General features: G+C 41.1%; 1 protein-coding gene across 1 annotated transcript in view; it reads left to right on the top strand.

The window, feature by feature from the left end:
* Positions 1–294: 294 nt before the first annotated feature.
* The window catches only part of slco3a1a (solute carrier organic anion transporter family member 3A1a), a 33,883-nt gene continuing 9,252 nt past the window's right edge, over positions 295–24,925 (top strand). The window contains exons 1-2 of the mRNA XM_051382054.1: positions 295–1,060; positions 7,593–8,049. Coding sequence (XP_051238014.1) covers positions 902–1,060; positions 7,593–8,049 — 616 coding nt within the window. The 5' untranslated portion in view covers positions 295–901. The remainder of the gene's footprint in view (positions 1,061–7,592; positions 8,050–24,925) is intronic.

The raw sequence follows: 24,925 nt of genomic DNA, 5'->3' as shown, positions 1-24,925 counted from the left end.
GTTTGGTATATTTTCTTGTTAAATTACTCTGTTTTCAAACAATTTTCTGTTGATTGACTTATCATGTTTGGACTAGCCTCAACCAGCTCCAGCTCTGACATAATCTTAGTTGCAGCCCTGAGACTCCACAGACATAATCCCTGTAGATTTCAGTGGGGGAAATGATACATCAGAAAATGGCAGTAAATCGCTTTAAACTCTCTGCCTCTCTCTCTCTCTCACACACACACACACGCACACGCAGTCCCACGGGACTACTGTAGTGATTTCTCAAGTCAGAGGCAAGTTGAAGCAGACTTGTGAAGCTGCTACACAGCGCCTCTACGGCCGTCCATGTGCTTACAGAGGAGGAGAGAGGAGGGAGCGCAGAGAGAGAGAGCAGTCATTGTGCGTGAAGGACCGTGACAGTCCGGAGCGGCGGGAGTTAGGAGGGAAGGAGAAGAAGAAGAAGCAGAAGAAGAAGAAGAAGCCTTTAACCAGACCCTTCACCTGCAGCACAAAAAAAAAAAAAAAAAACCCGTGACGGAAACATGCAATGTGACAGAGATTTGCGCGCCACTTGTTCACTTGTGCCTTTGCAAACACCTTCTGGGAGTTCACATGTTCCTGCGCGTCGACGAGGACGCAATGTTTAGGCGCAGACGACCGGCAGAGCTCCGCGGAGTTTGGATGTGTGTGCTTTCTTAGCTTGTCAGATGTAAGAGGAAGCAGAAAAGAAAATAGAATCAGGAGAAACAGCGAGAAGGAGCACCGCGAATGTAGTCTACAGAGGGGGGGTGGCAAAAAAGCGAAACACCGTACCAGCCAGTGTGTTTCCTGTGGTCATCCTCCTGTGTGTTTCGGTTTCTCGCAGTGCTGTGTGGGTTGAACAAAAAAAAAAAAAAAAAAAGTACAGGGGAGAATGCAGGTGAAGAAGCACCGGGACTCAGACCGGAGCGGCGGGGACATTCTGGAAAGAGACGGCCTCCGCAAAAACTCATCATGCTTCTCAAATATCAAGATATTCTTGATATCGGAATGCGCCCTCATGTTGGCACAGGGCACCGTCGGAGCATACCTGGTGAGTGCAACACACACACACACACACACACACGCAGGACACACTGTGAAGCTGAGACCTCACATAGTCGCACTTGTGTGCTATCCGGGTCTGGGTCTTTGCCTGTGAGGTTCCTGCTGCCCTGCACGCTTTGGGCTGTATAACATGTAGTAGAGCATTGACAGCACATAGAAACCTCTCTCCTGCACGGTGAGTTTAGACACAGCCTGCAGGACACATTTCATGCTGCTCAACTGTCCCCTGTTACATGTTATTATACCCTGCTGCTTGTGTGCCATCATGTCTTAATTTATCTTTAATGTAACAATCACTCAAACTGAGACGCATTTAATCAACCCTGCAGCAGTAACCAAAAGGGTGACCTTAAATATCTGGTTGGCGTTAATAATCATAGTTATGCTACATTTAGGAAGGCAGTAATTGGCTGATTTTACCCAAAATGTCATTCAAGGTCAAGGACCACCCTCTCATCTTCATCATTTCCTGTTTTTATTTATTTTTATCTCTCACTGACCCTTTCAGTTTTACTATTACTCACACCGATAACATATCAGATTGGTGTATAGAAATAAGGTTTTAAACTGGTCCTCTCTTCTTATAAAACCTCAAAATGTGTGTTTTTGTGATACAGTTGGTTGCATTGATAACATCAAAACACACTACAGTTTACTCAGAACTCATTTAGGAACTCTTAATATGGATTTTTTGGGACAACACTCCCAGAAGTGCTCCAAAATATTCCTCAAAGCGTCCCAGAGGACCTCCACAGCCTCGGGCAACCACTGTGAACATTTAGTTTCAACATTAGCTTTGTTTATTCTCTAAGAATTACTTGGAATTAATAGCCCCCTGAATGCCTTGGCCATATTTGGAGTGGAACATCTTATCTTCTCTGGTAGTGGAGCTGCTGAGCATCAAGAATCCGGCAGCTCAGAGCAGCGACAGAGCACGACGGTGCAACTCACAGTCCGTTATGGAGTATATTCTTCCTCTTTATTGTCTATTTCTATTAAAAAAAAAAACAGGTAGTACATTTGTTCTGCTTTTTATGGCACCCTGGGACACCTGTTCAAACAGTTTGAACCATAAACCTGGAGCTTCAGGTGAGGTTAGGAGTCATTTACATACACAAACACACAAGGCTGTCCTGGTCAGCAACACAACAAAGCTAATTTACATGAAGCATAATTCGCATGGGCAGGACATTAGGTACCTGCTTCAGTGGCGATCTGATGAACTGGCGTTGACCTACATGAGCTACTCTATCTCTGTCTGATTGGATGATGGGACTTAAGAGTGTTTGCTGGCAGCGAAGGGCCAAAACTCAACTATCATGGTACCCCTTTTCTTTCAGTGAGCTGCTTAGAGTACAAGACACTTAGCAACATGCTGGGTGTCCTGATTTAGCAGCCTGACTGCAAGTGAACAGTCAACCTGCACAGGCCGTAGAACTGTAACGATACACTCAATTCATAATACTCGGTTCACACAATGATTTTCTCACCTTTTTTTTAACAAAATGACACAGAAGAAAATGACTGAAAAATATTATTTTATTTCTCAGACAAAAAATCTAAATATATTTTCTCTGATATTTTCCTTATCAAATTATAAAAACCCTTTTCTTATTCTAATGGACACTAGGGCTGAAACCAGTATTGTTAGTTGTTATACGAATAACTCTTCAAGTGTCTCTTTTGTCTGACCAGTATGCAGTTTGCTAAAAGAGTTTACTGTTTCAAAGTGAAGGAACTTGATAAGTTGTAGTAATTTATTTCTCTATTTTTACTTGATTGATGACTGAAATGATTTATCAATTATCAAAATAGTTGCAGATTGATTTTAACAATTACACTAATGATCAACAGAAATGTCCCTGTAGCATCAGCGGGTAACACAAGATCCATTTAATCCCTTGTTTACAACCAATGCATTGATTAAAATGACTATAAAGTTACATTGTTAAATAGTCGTATGTAGAGCTGGAAATTTAGTTGACAGAAAATTAATGCAAACAGTTTTGTTAATTGATTATTCAGCTCAGTCATTTTTCAATCCAAAAGGGCACATGTTCTTTCTCACTGATTTTTGACATGACAAAATCATGAATCAATAATGAAATGAATCATTGATTAGAGTGTTAGTAGCCTGAACCACCAGTACCAGTAGTAGCTCCATTTCAGAAAGGGTAGAGGTTCACTGGCAATATTTCTATCCCTCTCTGACAACAAAGAAAGGAGACAAAACTCTCTTACAGTATTGTAACACTTTTAATGCTCCGAGCATGGTGCACAAGACAAAGGTTAATTTGTTATAAGCACACCGATGGGAAGTTGCTCTCTTTCTTTATACCCTGGCTCGGTCCTTCCCCTCAGTTAGCATCTTATACACCTTTGTTCTGAAGATAAATGGCCCCCATAAGTCAGGATGTTTTGAGGACATCCAAGTGGGAATTGATGTAGATAGTGTATAAAGTCAGGCCAAGGGTGATTCATCGTATGTTGAGGATTCAGCATGATCAAACATAAGGAAATTAACATCATTACATCTGCATGATCCCTTACACCCCAGGACCATCATGTGATCAATAAGTTTATTAGATCAAGTTCAAGCTGTCTCATTTTACCCAATAATAAATCTACTAGGACAGATGTATTTTGTTTAGTAGACTTTTGACTAGAATGAACCAAAAGAGGCCGTTTACGTTCAAGCATTCAGTCACTACTGTTGGCTGACTCCCACTTTTCTGCAGTAATTGCATTAGACTTTAATTGTAGGAGGTGATACTATATTAAGCCATAGAAAGCTCTGTTTGTTACTTCTGTGTATGTAGCACCTGATGGTGTAAGTTCTGTTGGTTATAGTAAGACCTCCCTGATAAGAACCAAATCTGACACTTCAGAGCTCGAGCTGAGAGAGATCAGCTAACACCTGAACCTGTTTGTCTCAGCTGAGCAAACCTGTCAAACTGCAGTCGGGGATCAGCTGAGTTTCGGAAGGAGAGAGAATTATTAATAGCCATGTTCCAATAAAGCACGTGTATTTGTTCAGATATTCATTTTATTAGTCATTTTCTTTATTCATTCATTAAAATTATGCTATGCTAAATATCAGGTTGATGTGCAGACATAAATCAAAACATACATCACTCAGGTCATTTATTATTGTTGTGTCAGCCTTGGGCAACATACAGGTGTAGCCATTAACAGAGTAGCTGACGTCAGGTGCCTTTGACAAAGTGGTTGAAGTTGAAAGTGACGAGCTTTTTAAATTCATACAGCCAGAATTTAGGTGATAAGGAGCAATAAATTGGCAGTTTATTCGAAATCTAACGCTACCATACTTATTGTATGTGCTCAAAAAATAAGGATAAAGAGAGTAAGTACACCATATGCACGCAGCTAATACTATAGTTGTAGCTGCTTTTAGACGCCGATAAAATAACTCATTCAGAGCAGTTAAAGTAAATTTAGCTCACCTTTAGTCAACCTTGAGTAGGTTGCACCCCATAAAACCGAGTGGAAATGTTTCTAAATAGCCGAGGCTTCAGTTATTAACAACTGTTTGCCTTCACAAATAGAACCATTTCAGCACTTTCACGTCAGTATTAAACCTTAATGTGCTGAAGTGAATGTCAGCATTGAGCTACTTTTCTTTGATACAGACCCTGTCAGTACAAACTCGGTGGAAGTTGGGATTCCTTGTGCTCAGACAAGACTCTGTCCTAGGTGATGGGACGTCACACAGCATGACGTGGTTTGTTTTGTTGCCATGCAACATATTAAACATTTCCACAGTTTGAGAAAATGTGGCTGTGACTACTGGCCAGTGTGCGCTTGATTTTTCCTCTATAATTTGATCTGGGTTTAATCCTCCTGGAAGGCGGCCTGTTTTAACTTCGAGTAGAATTGGACAAACATATTAAAACTGGCTTTACCGTCGCAGAGTCTTTCCACTGCTGAGCTGAGAGCAGAACCTGTCAGTCGCACCACCTCGCCCATGGCCTCCCATAATAACGGGATGGCATGTGATTGAATTGGATGATGGCTTCTCTGCTACACTTTGTTGCAGTGTTACTGTCTGTGTAGAGCTAAAGCTACAGTGTCAGCAGGTTGTTTGGGCTTGGCATTGTTTCTAAGAACCGAACAAGACAACGCGATCAAACCCCAGCCGGGTGGAGCCAGCCAGGCATAAATGCAGCCCGTCCAGTGTGCTCAGTATTTGTGAGAAAGAGCCGCCCAAGGGGCAGAGACGTCATGACTCATCCTGAAGTTTTCTATCCACTCAACTTCACCAAAAGCACTCCGGCACAAACCGCTCCCAGCAATCATCCTCCCCATGCTTTGATCTGTAGTGATGGAGTCACTGCGGTTGTGTTCAGAGCAGCTGCGAGTATGACCTGCTGTCACTTCTGCTTCCTAAAAGTAACAGAGGACAACTTATTTCCAACTCTAAAGACAAAGAAAACAGGCTGTACAATGTTTGTTTTTAGTTGAAAATGATGTCTCCTCATCTACTCGCCTGTTGTGCATTAAATTTGCTCTCAAAGGGGAAGCACAGAGGACATAATAGAGTATGGAAAACGGTGACAAAGGCAAAGGGTCAGGTGGATAAATGTTTGGATTGTATTTTTAGAAACAGACCATATTTGAATAACCGGTGTCAGTAGGGGCTGGGGGGTACATGGTTTCTTTTCTGCTTCAGGACAGACTGTAGTATCATAGAATAAAGCCAATTAGCAAAAACATAAAACTCCAAAATGTCACTTCCCTGTTCAGTACTGATTCAGTACCATATCTGGTATGGAGATTGCAGTGTACTGTATATGGCTGTTAGGAGACATACTTGAGAAACCAACAAAGGCAACTAGGACTAGCCAATCAGAGGCAGACTATGGTGGACGTGCTGCCACTGAGCACAGGCAACTACTGTTTCAGAGCAGCAAAAAGGAGTGGATTTCTGGTGGTTTAACGTTACCCAGAGCTAGCTAAATATCAATTTACCTAGCAATTTGACTGTCACACTAGATAATAAAAGAAAGCTCTATGACCATACAACAATGATAGCAACCATACAGGGTTACCAGAATACAGCTGTTGAAGTTTTTTTTTTTTTTGATAAGTCACTTCCGCATAAAGAACCTTAAACACATTAAGATCCAATCATAATCAACTGTGTACATTACATTTCTATAATGAGGATTTGGTAGAAAAATGTTCCAACTAAAAGTTGATTCATCTTTTCATCTTGCAAAGAAGTCACTCTTTTCAGAAGGGGATGTTTGTGCTGGCAGGATGCTTTTTTTTTTTTCCAGAGTTAAATCTAAACTCTCTCTCAGCACAGCCAGTTGGGAAATGGAAAATTGTGATGCCCTTTCAAGGACAGTTTGGGACAGATCTGAAAATAGCTTTGATAACTTTAAATGTGAGACTGTGGTTCACATGGCACAGAGAGACTGTTCCCATGTATCACAAGCAAAAACACACTTGCTCTGCCTTACAACAGATTCATTATAAAGTCTTTACTTTAAAGCATGATGATGAACTGAGTTTCTAACAAAGTTACACATTGTCCACATTAGTCAAAATATTTCATCTCTAACCACTGACAACTACAGTTAGCAAAGACAAACCATGAACTGGGCTGAACAAATGTATTGCTGTGTTTGCTTCAGCTGGAAGTTACTGGTAGGCTCCAGCTCTTGTGTGGATGACAGCTGGTGAAAGAGGGAAGCTTGTGATGAGCGGTTCTCATTGAAGCCATGGAAGTAAATGTTGCAGTGCCCGGCTAATCAGAAACAGAGGCCTGTTTCCAGGGAGGAGCCACAGTGTGGAACATCTGAGCAGCTTGTTATTCAGGGTATTCCAATGGAAAGACAGTTTAAAACGGCGTGAGTGATGATGAAAAGGTGCCCAATTTCTGAAAGAGCCTGTCCAGAAGAATCAAATGTAGGGCCCATTGACATCTGGTGGTAATATGTGGTCTGTATCTGGATAATGACCTCTGATCCGAAGGTCTTTGCATTTACACCTCGTACTATTAAGCATTCTCCTTATCTCCAAACTGTCCTTGTTGTTACTTTCCTAATTAGGATGCGCCGTGTTTGTTGACAAGTCTGCCACCTTTCCCAGGTCAAGGAAAGCAAAGCCATAAAGGGAAGTCATTCATTTTAAAAATGCTTTTTGCAAAGGGAAGAGTTGCTAACTGCTGCTGTTAGTTGCTTTTGCTGGGCTTGCTTAAGTTTTAGGAACAGGAGCCAGAGTTAGTTGACCTTTTAAGGTGCTGGACTGTTTGTTGTCACACTATACATTCACACCTGGCTGAGATGTGATCACAATGCCAGCCAGGCCATCTTTACATGTGAACTGTCTGATCTAACCATGTTCCGATCACAATGTGTTCTGCCTGCAGTGTAAATAGGGTCATAGAGTTAACATGATATGATGCCGTACATTGATTAATAATGATTTTCACTTTATTTGCGTCATTCAGTAGACCCTGGTTTGATTTTGTGTCCCGCTTTTGTTTTCAGGTGAGTGTGCTGACCACCCTGGAGCGGCGGTTCAACCTGCAAAGTGCTGACGTAGGAGTGATAGCCAGCAGCTTTGAGATAGGCAACCTGGCTCTGATCCTGTTTGTCAGCTACTTTGGAGCCAAAGCACATCGACCCCGTCTGATCGGCTGCGGGGGGATTGTCATGGCGCTTGGCGCCCTTCTCTCAGCTCTGCCTGAGTTTCTAACTAATCAGTATGAGATAGGGGAAACGGGGAGGACTGACATGGGTCGGGATGTTTGCACCAACACCAGCAGCAGGGAAGCCCAGGAAGCTGAGAACAGAGTGTGCGCCAACAAGGCGAACACCAACATGATGTATCTGCTGCTGATTGGAGCCCAGGTCCTGCTGGGGATCGGAGCCACACCGGTGCAGCCCCTGGGGGTGTCCTATATTGATGATCACGTGAAGAAGAAAGACTCATCACTGTATATAGGTGAGTTATTCATGAAACTGTATGAACAAAATGTTAAAAATCCAGATTGTACCCTCTGTTGGGGGGAAAAAGGGTTGAATGAAATTACTGTTCAAGGAAACAGATTGATGATTATCACACTGGAAATTAAAAATCTATTTACTGCACCACACTGATTTCCCAAGGCAACTAAAACCGGTACAGCTGAAAGTCAGCCATGACTGTTTGTTCATAGCCTTCAGGTGCAATGTTTGCATAGTTTGAGTCAACACAGTATATATGTGTGCTCTTCTGCTGCTCCTTTTATCCCAAGCACAGGCCTGTTCACGTGAGTGCCAGGTGAGCAGATCTTGGAGCTTTTTAATCTCCATTACACCGGTTTCTGTGGCGAAGAGTCCGGATACGGGTTAAATGTCTGCTTCGCTCAATCCTCTCTCAAAGGCAAGATGCTGCTGATGTGGCTCTTCGAGGTTTAAAGGTGCATTCAAAGTGCTTTCTGTGCAAGGTTCTGGATACACAATAGCTGTTTAGGGATATGTATTTGCTGTGATATGTATATTTTGATAAACAGAATGTAGCTTTAGCACTTGGCTCATTAAAGCCATGCAGAGGTTTTCACTTATGTAGCTTTTCCTTTGATTCCATGGCAGATATTTTACAGAGAGACCACCCAGTCAGAATTTTACATTTTCAGAAAATACGCGTATTTGCTTTTTCTTGAAGGAAAAACAGCTAACTTGGCTACCAGCACCTCTATAGCTCCCTAATTATCACATTTTATCTGGCGTGCTTAATCTGTCCAAAAAATGATCAGTGCCAATCAGTTTTACAGGGTGTTACATGCTGAACCTTTTTCTTAGCCTGGGGCAGTCTTTATGCTTAACTAAACTAACCAGCTGCTGGCTCCTCTTACATGTTTATCATACAGAATTTAGAGGGTATTAATCTTCTCATCTAACATTTGACAAGAAAGCGAATAAGCAATTTTCCCAAAATGTCAAACTATTCGTTGTTCCTGCATGGCAAACCTTTTTTGTTTTAAGTTTGTTGGCCACGGGAGCGGAGAAGTTACCCGCGGACCACAGCCACAGATCCATTTAATAGTATGTTTCGTTGTTATGACGGGGACCTGCCTGTTTGTTGTTCAGACTGCCACATCAGGCTTTGATGGAGTGGATGAGATGCGTCCGCATAGTGTGTGCTGTTTGTTATCAGTGTGGAGCAGAGACAATGAGAGGCTGGATGGAGGATGAGTTCAGGCTGGCACTCGCCCTTTTCTGATGCATTGCTGCTGTGTGGCTGCCTTTTGTCACTCAAATACAGATGTGACCTGCGAAACAAAGGCAGCAGTGTGCTCTTTAATCTCAAGCCCAAAGCTGATTTTCTTAATTGCCGTTTGTTGTGTTTATTTGTCCTGAACATGAGTGGGGTTTTTTTTTTTTTTTTTTGTTTTGTTTATTTTTTTTTACAAAAAAAAGCACCCTGAGCTTTGTTTGAAACAATACACAGCCTGAAAAACTACCACAAAAGGTTGTGACGTTTTTTGGCACCACCGTAGTGGTTTGTTAGCAGTTCATGGTAGGAAGTGGACTGCGAGTGATTGAAGTTTGGCAGGCGTACAGGGGCAGGGAGATTTGGTTCTGTCCTCCTCTGATAAGCTGCAAGGAGAGTTGGAGGAAAAACAAGCGGTGAGCAGCGAGGAACAATGCGGTATTGAGTTGCGCTCAGCTGATCGTTCTAATCCTTCTGCTGCAGGCATGTCATGTGCCCCCAGCTGCATGAATGGAGGAGATTGTCTGGAATTCTGTGAGATTTCCTTTCACTTACTGATAATGTATTTGGATTATTCATCAGTTTACGTCAACAAGTTCACATTGTTGCAGCTGTAACAGAAAGTTTTGTTTTGAAACACTTATTGCCTGCGCGTTGTATTCCAAATATTTTCTTATTTCCTGTAGGTTTTGCACAAGTTCTGTAGGCTTTTGCTTTCAGTCTTATATTTCATTTGTAATTTACCGTAAACACACCTGGGAATAGCTTCCGTGACATCACCAGATTATCTAATTTAAAGTAAGATAAATGTAGCTTTATTGTGGGATTTGCAAAAACAAAACAAAAACAGGATCAATCCATCATCTCTGTTATTTTGTGTCTGCAGGCAGGTATAGAAGATTTGAGAGGGGAATTTAGGAGTGGTCTGAAGAAGCTGTTAGAGGGGAAAGAAATTAGAGGGGAAACACCTTTCGAATCTGAAACCAGTAACTTGACACTTGTCTTTCACAACAGCTGCAGACACATGTGCTGTATGAACACGTACGGTAAAACTTCCCTCCGCTACCACTGTGCTCTCATTTAACCACTGCCAGATTTCAAGTGTGTATCGACGTGTCGTCTGGCATGTAAACTCTTTCACAGCTTTACGTTTTCAACCGTCTTCACAAGCCCAGCGAGAGACAGGGTTTAAAGCAAAGCAGTAACTTCACTGTAACTCCTTTAATTTACTTAAATGATGTGATATTCCATAATTGTAAGTTCAGTGCAAGGTGAGAGACATCGTGCTTAACCCTGATTCATGAAACATGACACCAAATGTAATTGAAGGCACTGTGAAGCTGCCCCCCACTGCAACTGTTGACTGCCGCTGTTGTCAGTGCACATTTTCGCCCTGTGATGTGTTATTGTTAAAATTAGAGCCTGAGCTAAGTGGCCAGGTGAAAAGTGTTCGCCTTCGACAGAGGCAAGTCCCGCCCTTTAAAGAGTATGGTGGTGCAGGGAGAGCAGAGCCGAGAGGCCTGGAGAAGAGCCATAATTACAGAGTGAGGCAGGAATGCCAACCAGCCAGCCATGAGGTGGGTCTGAGTGGGCTGGGACGCACATGCATACCACACAGGCCTGTGAAAAACAACTCCTCCGGAGGCTCCGACTGCCTGCTTTTACTGTGTATACAGCAGCAGACATGGCTGTTTAAACAGCTGTAAAACACACTCGAGCAAAGTTGGCTGTGTGAGAGAGCTTTTTGTCTCTGTCTGGTTAAGATACGTTCACTTACATTGTTAAGAATTTTTAGGACTGTACTTCGAAGTGGTGGATGTTATTCGTAAAAAGAAGTACCTCAGTGTTCTCTGGTTTGAAGGCGATCACTCCCGCCGACAATTTTTTAAGAGCCAGCCGAATATAAACGTGTGTATTTTATGGGATTGTGTTGTTTTGGTTTGTTTCCAAGTCTAGACCTAGGCACTCATCTCTGGCCGAAAGAAATAAATATGATTGGACAGATTGCGTCAACAGGATCTCTATTCCCACTGCTCTATGACCTTTCACTATCCATTGCTAATTTTGGCTCTTCCCACAGGACCCCTGACTGCATAAATATACTGTACAGGACACACAGAGAAGGGTTTCGAGCTGACATCGTGTATCATACGGCACAAACTTTACTCCAGGTTTCTGATCCTTTTAAACAGCCTGCAATATCTTAATTTCTTTCTTTCATTAAACTATAATGTACACTATGTAGTGGAGTACATTTATGGGGGAGACTTCAGTGTAACGCCTTTTTATGTAAAATCCCACAGATTTGGACATATGTACGTTGCTTGTTGCATAATAAATATAAGAAATGTATGATCAGATTTAAAAGTGCTGATGGAGTGATGAAATGCAGTTTTCCAAAGCTGCTTCTTTTACCGTCTTGCGGAAGTTGTCATAAAGAAGTTTCAAGTGTAAATTGTGTGTTTTCTTTCTGCATTCAGCAGACACAGATACAGTATGAATGTTCACCGTATCTGCTTTGTAAGTAACATGTGGTGTGCTCACTACAGCCATGCTAGTGGCTCTGTGAGACCGGTGCTGTGGCGTTTTAAGCTAAATACTGACATCAGCATGCTAACATACTCACCATGACAAGGCTAATATGCTGATTTTTAGCTGGTAATGTTTACCATCATAGCAACGTTTGCTAATTAACACCAAACACAAAAAAAACAGCTTAGGTAAATGGGAATAGTTTTGCAGGTATTTATCCATAAACCAAATTATTAGACTGTTTGTAATTTGACTGTTTGTAGTTTGTAAAGAAATTGACATTGTATGCTCATTGGTTTCATGATAACACCCATTATCTTTGCAGTGTGAATGTCGTTAGTATGTCTGTCTCGATAGTCCAACAGCATCTTTGCATTCCCAATCAAATAAGCTCATTTTAAACTGCAGCATGATGTGATTGTCATTGACGGCAGCCATTTATACAACACGAAAAGACACACAGATTCTCAACAATCCAAATTAGCTTTTTTTAGCGTATTATTTTCTACAATTTAAGACACGTCTTGTTGGACGAGCTACCAAATAAACATCCACTGGGGGAAAAGTGTGTAGCTAACGTCGAACAACTCAAAAACATACCTGCTAGCTTCCACATCGGTTAGTTTAGATGTGACATGTTATGATATACATTTTTCAACCCCAAAAACCTGTCTTTGACTTGTAAACTATATTTTATCCACATTGTGTCTCTGTGCCTCGCTGGCTAAGCTGTCAACCAAACGTGTAGCCTACACCAACCCACCCACTCAGAGGCTCGAACACTAAATGAGCAAAGACCCCTTTTCTCTTCATTTTACTACTGAACACATATTAACAGTTAAAAGGATTACTAATTATGTTTTCAGTTGGGTTTTACAACTTCATGCACAGACAGACAGACAACAGTCACAGTATGCAGCAGCGCAACAGCACAGAGTATGAAGTTCCTCTGGGTTTTATTGGCGAACACAAGCCTGTTAGAGCAACTGTAGCGGACATGCTCGCTCTCTCTCTCTCTCTCTCTCACACTCTCTCTCTCACAGCCAACCTACCAACACTACCAAACTAGGAATGACAGACTAGCTGTGGGGAAACACAAAGGTCTTTTTTTCCCCCATGGTAGCCTAAGACAAGATAACTGCTTCCACCTGGAGAGTGAAAGCATAAAAATTTGCCTTTTCATATCTCTGTATTTTTGCTGCCAACCTTCAGGCCATAGCTCTGTCTTTCGCCACAGCTACTGTGTATTTTTTACAAACCTATTCCAGCAATTTCCGAATGATATATTGCGCTGTTATTGTGTTCACTTCAGCTCTGCAGGGATAAATTTAGTTTCAAGTTTGTTAACAAAACCAGTCGCAGCAGTCGCAGTGACAAAGGTTTCAGAGGGATCCTCGAGAGACTTGTCAACATTCCTGCTAAAATGCTCTGACTCCAAACAGTTGCTGCAGTAGGGCGTTTATATAAGCTACTTAAACTCAGCGCATGTTAATGTCATCTTGAAGGATTAGATCCTAAATGGGTTTTTCCGTCCCTGCCATAAGCTGCATGCTGAGTTTGCCTAGCAACACCAGTTTGTTTTATCTCAAGATGATAAACGGCGTTGCAGTAAACGTTCATCAGCCAGCCGCTGCTCCTCTGCATCACTGTAATGAACTGTGTGTGCCATGTGCGACGAGCTGAATGACCCAGAGACGTTCGCTGTACGTCATGCTGCAGTGCTGCAGGCCGGACGGGTGGCTGCCCCCCTGCCTGGTTACCTCTGGTCCTAGATGGTAGAGAATATGGGATTATCTTGAACCTAACTGGTCAACAGCATGTTGCTGCTGTCTGAAAGCTAATCAGTAATTATCCCCAAATACTCTGAGTATCTTGTAAAGAAGTCAGAAAGAAATTGAGCAAACGTGGTGCTGAGCAGACTCCACAGTGCTTCCGTGTTGATGAATAGAAAGTAATTGTGATTGATTAGTTGAAGTTTCCCCAAGTTTCGTTAAGGAAGTTATTTTATTTGAAACTGCTGTCCCCCCTCAATCTAATCCGGTCAGCTCTCAGACCAGTCTGGTGATGAGGCAAAACATACTGAGCAAATTTATCCTCTGTTGATATGTTTAGCTTTTTCAGTAGCCGCTGTCTGCAGGATGACGAGTACCGATTGAAGAGTTGTTTGTTTACTCGTGGTTCTGGTATGAATTGGATGGGGCGTGTGTGCAAAAGCTATCTGATAGTGTTAAATGAACCTCAGATGGGTGTGGACTTGGCGCAAGGTTGATTTGTACATTCCCAGATTTCTGCTGTGTGTCAGGTCTCTTAGTGGCCTCATAAGGACTCGTCATTCATTGGATTGGATCTTGCCACTCATCTGCAATGAATCACCTCCCCCAATCAATCTGCTGTTTTTGTAGGATAGTATTGCAGTGACATTGTGATTGTGCCAGTGCATGTTTTGCTACAGTCTGTATAGTCTTGTCTGTTGGGTGCCTGGCTGGTCAGATCAGATGTAAACATTCAAAGGTCTCACTAAATCTCCCATTTTGTTTTTGACAGCCATAGAGGGAAGCAGCTGAACATATGTAAGATATTTATTTTCATACATATTGTTCCATGGAAGCAAAGATACAGTATATACTGACTAATATAACTAAAAAAACATGGCTCTTACTTCAGGGTTAGCCTGGTTGCTAACTTATTACCTAATCTGAGAACCTAGAATATATTTATATATATACCTAATATATATAGGTCTAAAATATAGGTCTAAAACATATTTTTGAAACTGGCCTCATCACTGCACACCTGGAGAGTTTGACCCTTTAAAGATCATTTGTAGATATCCCCTGATTAACTTTTCTGGCCTCATGAACCTTTCATCCCTCAGCTGGACCATGAGGGAACTAAGAAAAGTGTGAGTTTGGAAGCCAGTAAATAGGTCAGACCTCTGTAGGAAGTGGATGAGTGTTTGATAAAAGATATGACACCCTCAGGCTGCCTCACCAGACCCTGCAGAGCTATATGTTGAAGCCTTTTGCTTTTGCCATGAGCATGTTGTCTTTCAGATCAATGTCTGCAGCAGTGGAGATGAGGCTGAGCAGTCTAAAAGGTGCTCCATGTGGCATCCTGCTGCACTGTGGCTAGTATTTTGGCCTAAACATGCTTATGGCACCTTTTTTTCCTCTCCATCACGAATCCCCGTGGCCTCAGTAAACCTTACCATGCCACCATGCAGCCTCCTCCAGGCAATCTGGGTCAGGCTCTGTCACTGCTGATTAAAAAGGGGATTTTTTTTGTGTCATCCATTGGGGGAGGAGCATGGGGATAAGAGGTGGGAGGAGACGAATCATAAACACAGCAGCATCAGCAAGCCGTTGCCACAGAAACGGGCGGTTGTTAGGCTGTTTTTTCTTTTTTTACTATTGGATTGAGATGCTCAGTCCTTCTTCTTCCTGTTGTGGAGGATGCAGCTGTCACTCTGCTCTGCCTGATGTTCAAACCACACAGAGTTTAAGAAATTCACACAAGTGAAAACGCAGGCTGCCGGTCAGCTCCCTGCTTGGATTTGCCCGCATTATTTTTCACATACTGAGAAATGAGCAGTTAAGTTAATTTTTTTATTCTGGAAAATGAGCAGTTACGTGTACCTTGACCTTGTACCCCAGACAAGGACTCCGCTCAGGAAATACAGATTCACGCTGCGCTTGTGGCTTTACCACAAATCCTGAACCTCATTGATTGAGTGGTGTGTAAGTGGTTGCTCTCTGGGCTCCTAGGATTACTCAGAAGCATGTTCAGCACTTAATCCCCATATCACTGATGGCGGAGAGTGAGGGATAACAGTGCCTAATTAAATGGACTCTGATCAATAGGGCGGGCAGTAATTATAATTAACTGTTTGATTCAGTCGACTTTTATTTGCTCTGTGTGTAAACAGAAGTGAGTCTGTCTCTTTCTGGCGTGTTCCTTTCAAAACGCAACTTGATTTACACTGATAGAGAATCCTCAAGTATATCAAACTGTGGGGCTCGGCCATAATATTATTTACCAAGTTTCAGTGGAATCATGTTGTGATTGCGTCACAAGATTTTGTGTTGTCCAGGGATCCAAAAATGGGATCTTTTTGATTTACATGTGTGAAGGGTTTAGTCCGATCTAATACCCTTTGCTTGGTCGTTTAGGATCTGGTTCCCACTGGCAGCGTACCAGGATTCACTAAGCTCTGAGGCCAACAAATCTCTTATTGAATCTTTTAGCAATCATCACTATTTTATGTAAGCCAAAATCAATGTACAAAACACTCAGGTCAGGTCTTTTTAGCTGGAGCTGACTGTTGTCTTTGCCTATTGAAATTGTACCCAACATCTGTAGGTAATTAACGATAATTCTCTAAGTAACTGGTCAAAATGGTAGTCTTGGCTGATGTTAATGTGCTCTCTGAATCTGATGTTTGTACTCTGTCCAATATTGTTCGTTAGACCACTTCTCTAATTGCTTTTTTAGAAGTTCAGTAAGACCGAAAGATGTCTCAGGTGAGACCATGTAGCTAATAGTGTCATGTCCGTTTCAGTAGTCAGAATCTCCGTTGATTCATATCGTCAAAATAATTTAAGTAGACCTCAAAAAAGGTGTGCTAAAGTAAGTACACTACAGCTGTTAATTTGGTGTCACAAATTCAGTCACTGTATTTTTTAGTTGCTTGTATCATTTTCATGTTGTAGCTACATGTTTTAAACAATAATTAGGCTTTCAATACTAAACAGTAGTGTTTGTGTCAAATAATGTGATGCATTTTTAAAGCCTAGTTTTTTTTTATTCACTTACAAATATTGAAGCCAAACCTAATTAGATCCAATAAGGTATTGTAAGGACTCAGATGATGAATTGATTTGGATTCAGATGAGATCAATATTAATTAAATCCCGTCCTTAACATCAGACCACAGCTCATTGCATCAATTAGACAGTCTTGGCTACGGCTCTTTAGTTCTCATTCAACTTTTTTTTCTCCTCAAAACACCTCCCACATCTGGCCTTCCCCATCACTTCTCCTCTTCCTCAGGATGCAGCACATTATAATTGGTGGCATCGTACAATCGCCCGTATATTGTGTGCCTGCTCCTCACATGTTCCTGTTGGCATCTCTACCCTGATAATTAGGCCAAGCCACCTGCTGAAGAAGCTGTTACCAGCTGCTGTCAAAGAGTCCCAAACCTCTCTGTGCTTGTCGTCTTCAAAAGAGCAGCTGCGACTCTCCAGCGGAGAGACGTATACGCTCTGGTCTTGTGCCCTTTCTCCTCCGTGCCTTCATCCTACCACCCAACTGTCCAACAATGAGACTGTGGGTAGCTCTGTCTCGGCTCGAGGAAAACATCTGAAGCAGGATTACAAACAGATCACTGTCGCAGGGCAGAATGACAAGGCTTTGCTCTGTTGCATTAACCGCTACCCACCGTGTCTCCATCGTTCTCTTCCTCCTCTGCTGACCCGGTGTTCACAAAGCTGGCAGTCTGGCCCGCGTTCAGCATCACATCACAATGTTTGAAAACATGCCTGGCCTGTCTGTGTAATCATAAAATCAGAAATCATAATTATTCTAACAGCAGTCGAAGCTTGCGTCACTGTAATATTAGAAAATCTTTGGCCTTGCACGGGAAAGACACGGCAGAACTGGTTCACAGAACTGGTGAATTAAAAAGTAGATCATTATAATGACGTTTCTGGTTCCTAACGATGAAGATCAGTTCATTAACGATGTGTGGTTTCAAATCTATAGGACATGAAACAAAAACAAATGGACTTCAGTCAGAGCTAACTAATGCTGGTGCCATTTAGGTTAATGAGGGCTTTTACTGCTTCCTGGAATAGTTGGAGACTAGTGATGACACAGGGTTAATTGGACTCAAAGATTAAGTTACTGCATGTCAGGTTAAAGTAGCCTAATGCCATTGACCTACAAGGTATAAAGGAGAACCTGATTGCAGGCAGACTGAGCACCACACAAATGTACACGAGAATATTTATGGCATGATTAGCATTATCTACGTTTAGTTGAAAGTAGCAACAATATTTTCAAACCAGCGTATTCAACAGAAATATGTTTTACCACAAAAAATATAAGATATACAATATTCCATTAATGTAAAATTATGATTAAATGATCATGTGGTTTTATCACTATCTGTCTTCATAGTTCTACAGTAATTGTTACACACATTAAAATCTCAGTTTCACAATGAACAGGAGGAAGATTTATTTAAAGCAAAGATCCAACAGAACATTTGTAATGGCTCAAATATGAAACCACACCGGTTATTTAAGTTTTTTGGCCTTTTTCACAGCAGACACTGAGATTTGTTCCAGTTGTTAAAGCAGAGGCGTTACTGGTAACATTAACGACGGCTCTGTTCTATATGTTGTGTGTGAGCCAGCCAGCCAGGACCTTGAAATTGAAGCAGCTAAATGGAACTATTTTATCATTTACACATTTTTCCTGCTGTGACATGTCAAAATATCTTCCATGAAAAACACCTATTAGACCTCGTCTTTGGACTATGTGGGCGTGTGCAGACTGCGCTTGATTGACATCTCCCTGACTCTCCTGTCAGCTTTATGGCACCTCTCAGGTCGAGACAGAGGACACATTCATCATCCTTCAGTACATGGCGTCTGGTGACAACTTATAATTCCAGCATCGCTCTGCCCACCTTCAAACTAATAACCTCAGCTAACTGAAAACACCTGTGTGAGTGTGCAAGGCCTTTAATATGACACATTTTACACAGTCTTGAAATTCCTTTTCTACTGAGACTGTTTGACCCCCAACAGAGTACAGGCCAGATAATGAGTTTGTAAAAATGCTCCTAAAGATCCTTTTTGAGTCATTGATCTGACTTTGGCAAACCCAAACAGATATTTAAAGACTATTTTTGTGCTAAGGGGAAAAATACATGCTTATTGCTAATTTTGTCCTTTGGGGTTCTTGTGGTAGATTAATTGATTTTAGCTGTTGAAATCTCAATTTTACAATAAACAGGAGTAAATACATTTACCCTAAAACCCTTTTTTCCCCCAGAAGTACATATAGTCACATAATGAGTTTGTAAAAAAGCTCCTCCAAAAGTCCTTTTCGAGTTGAGCAGATATGTAAGGATCATTTTTATGCTACAGGTACAGTTAACAACATCCACAATGGCCACATGACAGATCAAAAAGCAAACATTTCATAACATTCAAATTTCCATGACAGAAAATGTCTCATTATGCTGGATACAGTATTCTTTGTGAGTGTCGTAGTTACCATGCGTTTTCTTTGAATCTATAAATCTAAGACATACATCTCCTCATTGGAGAGCTAACTCAGCATTTCACCTTCAGACAACCAAAACAAATCAGGGTTCTTCAACTGGATTTTTTCAATCAGATGGTTCCTCAAGACATTGTACACGGGGCAGTGACACATAATGAAACACAAAATGAAATTAATTCTCGACCTCACCAAAATCACAGAAATTGCATAAACGCCGGCCTTCAGGAAAACCTTAAGAGCTGTTGAACTCTTCATACAACATATGAAGGAATTTAAGTTCAGAGAGGGGACGGAGGACCACCTCCATATTTTTTGTGAACTTCTCTTATATCCAAGTGTTTAGACTAAATGCAGATGCTTTTTAAACAATCATTGCCATTTTTTAATATCCCTCATATCTGTTTGTTGACTTTGCTTTTTCTCTGCTTTTATTATCAAGATCTAAGTGTTGCCCTTCAATATTTATCTGTAAGGAGACACACACAGGATATGAATACACATGTTTTTTTCCCAAAGTTTAATACGATTGCTTCACTCTTGTCTTATATAATGCAAGAGGGCCGGATGTTTTTTTTTTTTTGTTTGTTTGTTCTTTTAGATTAAAAAAGCATTTATTTCCATGACAGGGCTTCAGTGTCCCAGCCCTGCCGTATATCTCACTCGATAAAACCCTTTTTTTCTTTTCCATCCCGCTGCAGTGTGTTTTACTTAAGTGAGTTTTCTCTGTATTGTCATCTAAAGAGTCATGGGATGTGGCAGCTCGGCTGTCGCAGCCCCTGAATTATAAAACAGGACAGAGATCTGTTGGGCGCAGCAGCTCTTCAGTCAGCATTTACTGTTGTTTTTTTTTTACCTCTGATATTGGTATGAATATAATGAGGCAATGTCAAATATAAACAGTAGCGCTGCAAGTAAGGGTTATTTGCATTATCGTCTATGAATTGTAAGTCCAAGGTAACATGTTTAAATGTCTTATTTTGTCCAAACAAACTAAATCCAAAGATATTCAGTTTATGCTACAAAACAAAGAAAAGCAGCAAAATCCTTAAGAAAATGTAGTTTAATAAATGACGGCATGAAACAATTGATGTACTACTAAAACTAAATTATATTGAATACATATTGTTTTTTTTGTTTTTGTTTTAATCCATGAAGGTTCAGAACACCAATTAAAATACAATGGCATTTATAAAAAAAACTTGAGCTGGACACTATTTTGATCTGTCTGAAAAGAGTGCACAAATATTTGTGCTGTAAATCTGCATTAAATGTTACTTCAAGTGGCATTTCCCAAATAATGTTTATAGCCATAACAAACTTTGTGCAACTGACATTAAGAACAATGGTGTGCTTTGTGTTAAATTACAGAAAATGATGTAGTAAAACACAAACTGTATGTCCAGTAGGCACAGTGAAAGCCACCTGATTTGACTACATAAAAAATAATCTTGTGATCAGCTGTCTGGACTCATATCAGGGCTCTGGTAAACAGAGGTTAAAACAGACTGATATGAGGTAGTGAAGCCTTTACAAAGGCCTGACATTGACCTCCCATTTCAGGCCGTTACCTCTCGGAGGCTTAGATTGAGGCAGAGCTCAGCTTAACGCGACAGGGTGTTGAGAAGAAGAGAGCTGTGAGAAGCCGGTGTGTCGGCCGGCTGTAGCACCGGACGAAGCTCTGCAGTAACCCCTGCTCATCCTCGGGGTCAAAATGCTAATAGTTTTAAACGTGCTCTTAAGCTGCATTTTCTTTATATATCAACCATATGCCATCAGTGAAACCGTTCTAACACTCGTCTGCTCCAGTGAAGGTTTGAAGTTAAATAGATGAGGAGACACTGTTTTGATATCAGTTCGCAGCCGGATGTGTGCGGAGGAGTGGTTTCAAATTTGAGATGATTTGACGTAAGCGGAAGTTAAAGCAGGATGATCCTGATGTAATGGCATTTGAATGTGAGTTGAGCGCCTACTTTAAGCTTTGGCTAGTTATTTAGGTCATGGCTGTGTAGAGACGACAGGGTTACTGTAGGGTACAGCTGACCAACAAGCCACCTCAGTGTCTCACTCATTTACAGCTGTAACAATGAGCTGATCAGTCATTGGTGGATCAAAGAGATCATCAGGAACTATTGATCATTATTTTAGGCAAATGTGAAGATTTGATGCTTTTGTGATAGAAATATTATAGTAAACACATGGTTCACAGAAGCCATATCAATTGATCTAATTAAATGTGCAATGTTACAGTTGTTCGATATGATTCTTAAGATATATATTTTTTTTAAATACCCTGTGAGACTATCTCCCTTCAGTGTGAATAATGTTTTCCTTGACAACTGATGTTGACGTTGATACTAAAAGCCACTCAGGTAGGCTGAGGCCTCACTTCCTGGGGTGAAAGCCGCTGTCTAAGTTCTTACTTATGGATCACTGAAGATTTGGTAGCCTTTAATATCCTCTGTACCTCATCAAAATAGACTTCACTTCAGAGGCGTCTTCTACCTGTTTGTTTTTAATCCTGTCGGCGTGAGCGGGGGCCGAGTTTACGTAACTGCTCTCTGCATAAACTGATGTCACACCCCGATAGTGTCGTTTTCGTGTCACACTTAATGTTTGCTCAGTTTAAAGTCAATCGTATTTAATCTCAGTAAGGGGATTAATTCATTTAAATTAGCTAATGTCCTGTCAGCAAGTTTGTTTTTGTTGTTGTTCACAAGTTCACATCTTGGATGTCACCCAAATGTCACCGAGGAACAGTCTGCAGGATTAGAGTGTTAGTAGTATTTTCCAAAAATAGAATCTTCTTTGAGAAGTGCAAGATATGAATTTCGCCAGTTCACCTGAAGACAAATTACTTTGAGATTGAGATCAGATGTGACAGCAAAAAAAAAGTTCAAAAACTAGATAAATTGATGACTATAATCATAGCCAATAACATTGTGCAGATTCCGTATGTGTAGGTGTTTATCAGAGTCTCAGTGTGTTATTAGCCGATGTAGCAGGCAGTAATTTGAGTACCACAGATGATGCCATGGCATGCTTTAATAGCTTCATACTTATGAATGACCAAGACCTAATGTCTAATGAGATGCTAGTGCAAAACTGAAGCAGATTGTGAATCATGGAAAATTGGACTCATGCTGACGTGTGTCTTTTCATCAGCTTTTGTGTAGTGGGTTTAAAAAAAAGTCCCTAAAATAAACCTACAGACCAACCATGTACGAGATATGTAAGGTCAGAGTTAAACTAGCTCACAGGTGCACAGGCCATGCATTTAGTAGAGATTAACAATTTATATGGGATGTATGTGATGTAATTTTTACAAAAAAATAAAGGCTTCCTGAAGGCAGTTTATGCAGTACAATAGTCAGCTAACAACCACGGATGTATTATAAAAACTGGATTCTATGTAGCCTAACTGGATCCATTAAAAACCTTTGGTGATTCAATTAAATATTCATATATATAAACCCTAATTTTCAATAATAGTATTAACTCAGTATCAGTACAGACCAAATGGCTTTAAAATGAACAGATAGAATATGCTTGTACTTTTTCTCAATAGAATTTCTTTCCCAACCGAGACCACATTTTGCAGTTATCGTGCATACTTGAAAACAGCTGCGTGCTGTTTCTGTGCAGTTGCTGAGACTAGAGGAAGGAAGCAGAGCGGATGGATGGTTGTTAGGTGTGGTGTGTGAGTGAAGGTGTTTTAGTCTGAATCTTTTGTGTAGCTGTCAGTGTGAGTGATACTTCACTGGGCATGCAGAAAATGGCCTGCACTCAGTGTGACATCTTTGGCCTGTTTCTCCCAAGTCTCTTCAATCTTTAAAATACACTTCTGCACAGAGGATGTTATGACCTGATGTACGCCAGAGGAGGAAGAGAGGGCTTTTGTTTGAAAGCTCTTTAAATTGTGCAACCTTTAAACTTTATAGTCACTTAAAATGTAACCTTGAAATCTTGTGCTCTGCTTTATGCAGTTCCTCTGTCCCAAGACTCTTTCAATTGACCTTCTGACACAAACTCCTGTTCAGGCCCCAGTGGTGAAGAGCCCAGACGCTGGCTCTTGGCTTTATCTTTAGTAATCTTTTACTCTCAGTTTCAGTCTGGCCCCTTGCAAAAGTGGCACAAGCTGTTGTTTGGCCTCCTACATCGCACTGTCCCTCTGCTCTTATTTGGCTGAGGGGATTACTGAGCCAACTTGTGCAGGATTAATGAAGGAGAAGGAATTCCTTTTGTACAGTGAGAGCAGGAAATAAAACTGAGGACGGTGCAGGCGCAGTGCATCTGACATTTCGATTACCATGAGCTTTTCTGTTTAACCCCTGCTGTGTTGGTTTATAATCTCAACCACTTGGCTTAGAGGATCTGAAGAAACTAAACTTTGCAAAATTTTAAATGCCCATTATCTTTGTGGAGGACTTTTTTTTTATCCGTATCGAACAGCATTAAATCAACCTCTCACGGGGTTTCACCTGGCTCCACATTAATCTCAGGAGTGATTTTAAGAGCGCAGCCTGTCGCAGTCATCATCTCCTATGGCTTAATCTTTGTATGGTGTTTTGGCTGAACCATTAGGAAGGTGTATATAATGAAGGCTCTCTTATATGGTCGCCTACTCGTGTGGAAAAGTGTGAAGATAAACAGCACGACGTCAGCGACCTAAACCACAAGTGCTACCTGTGAAATAATGATTCTGATCTAAATTTTGCACAGCGTACAAAAACAACCCTTGTTGTTCCTCCAACGGAATATGGGGCATTTGTATATTCAACATTTATTTTAAGTCAACTTTCCAAATTTGCGTAGTGCGTAGGTTATAGGATCCATCTGTGGGTTAATTAATATCCGGAAAAGGACAAGCCTCATGGACAGGAGCTTTCCCAGCCTTTTCTATTGGTCTCTAAACAAATTAGAGGGAGACAAAAACACTAGAGCTGAGCTTTGTTATTGAATTACATCTGACATGCTCCCCTGAGAGTATAATTCACAGGATACTAAAAGGCTCCGGCGAACTACAACATGAACAAATTAGTTTGTTTTGTACTTATCCCGTAACAGGACTGCTGGAAGGGAAAAGGGATTTAGAGGCAGTTTGGAGAAGTAGTGTATTACAAAGATTACCCACGGCTGTGGTCATGTATTGTCCTTCATGGAGATTTAATGTGCTTAACTTGTTGTTTTTTTTCCTTCAGCTTAACCCTGTCATGACAAACATGAAATATATCCCTTTAGAGCTTGTACAGGCACAGTTGTCTTTTTATGTTTGACCTGAGACCAAGGGTCATTTGTTTTTAAATAAGATCAGGAGAAAGAATTAGTGCAGCACTGAGATGGAAGGGGAAAATAAGTTTGTGTAACAGTTACCACATTTTGGGTAATATCCTTTAGTTTCTTCCTAAGAGTTAGGATTGACACAACTCTTATGTCTATGTGTAAAGCAGTGGCGCCCCCAGAAATGTTTCATAGTGGTGGCCAGATGGAGATGAAAATCACACTAAAACAAAAACCAGAGGGGACTGCATATGTTATTTTCTTTCACATTAACTATTCATAATGTAAAATATAGAATATCAGATAGAAGTACATTATGCATGTACGATTCTCAAGGAGGAACCAGTAGGCGGTCCAGCAATTGTCCCTTTGGTGGCACCACTGATGTAAAGTACAGAGCTGGAGCCAAGATGTGGTTAGCTTAGCTTAGCATAAAGACTGGATAGTTATTGGATTTATGAGGAGTTAGGGGGTCACCTCCCGGCTCTAGCTCTATACTTTATGGACAGACAAGAAAGTG

The sequence above is a fragment of the Dicentrarchus labrax genome, unplaced genomic scaffold (genome assembly GCF_905237075.1).
Source record: "Dicentrarchus labrax unplaced genomic scaffold, dlabrax2021, whole genome shotgun sequence".
Taxonomy (NCBI): Eukaryota; Metazoa; Chordata; class Actinopteri; family Moronidae; genus Dicentrarchus; species Dicentrarchus labrax.
This window is presented reverse-complemented; position numbering and strand designations above follow the sequence as displayed.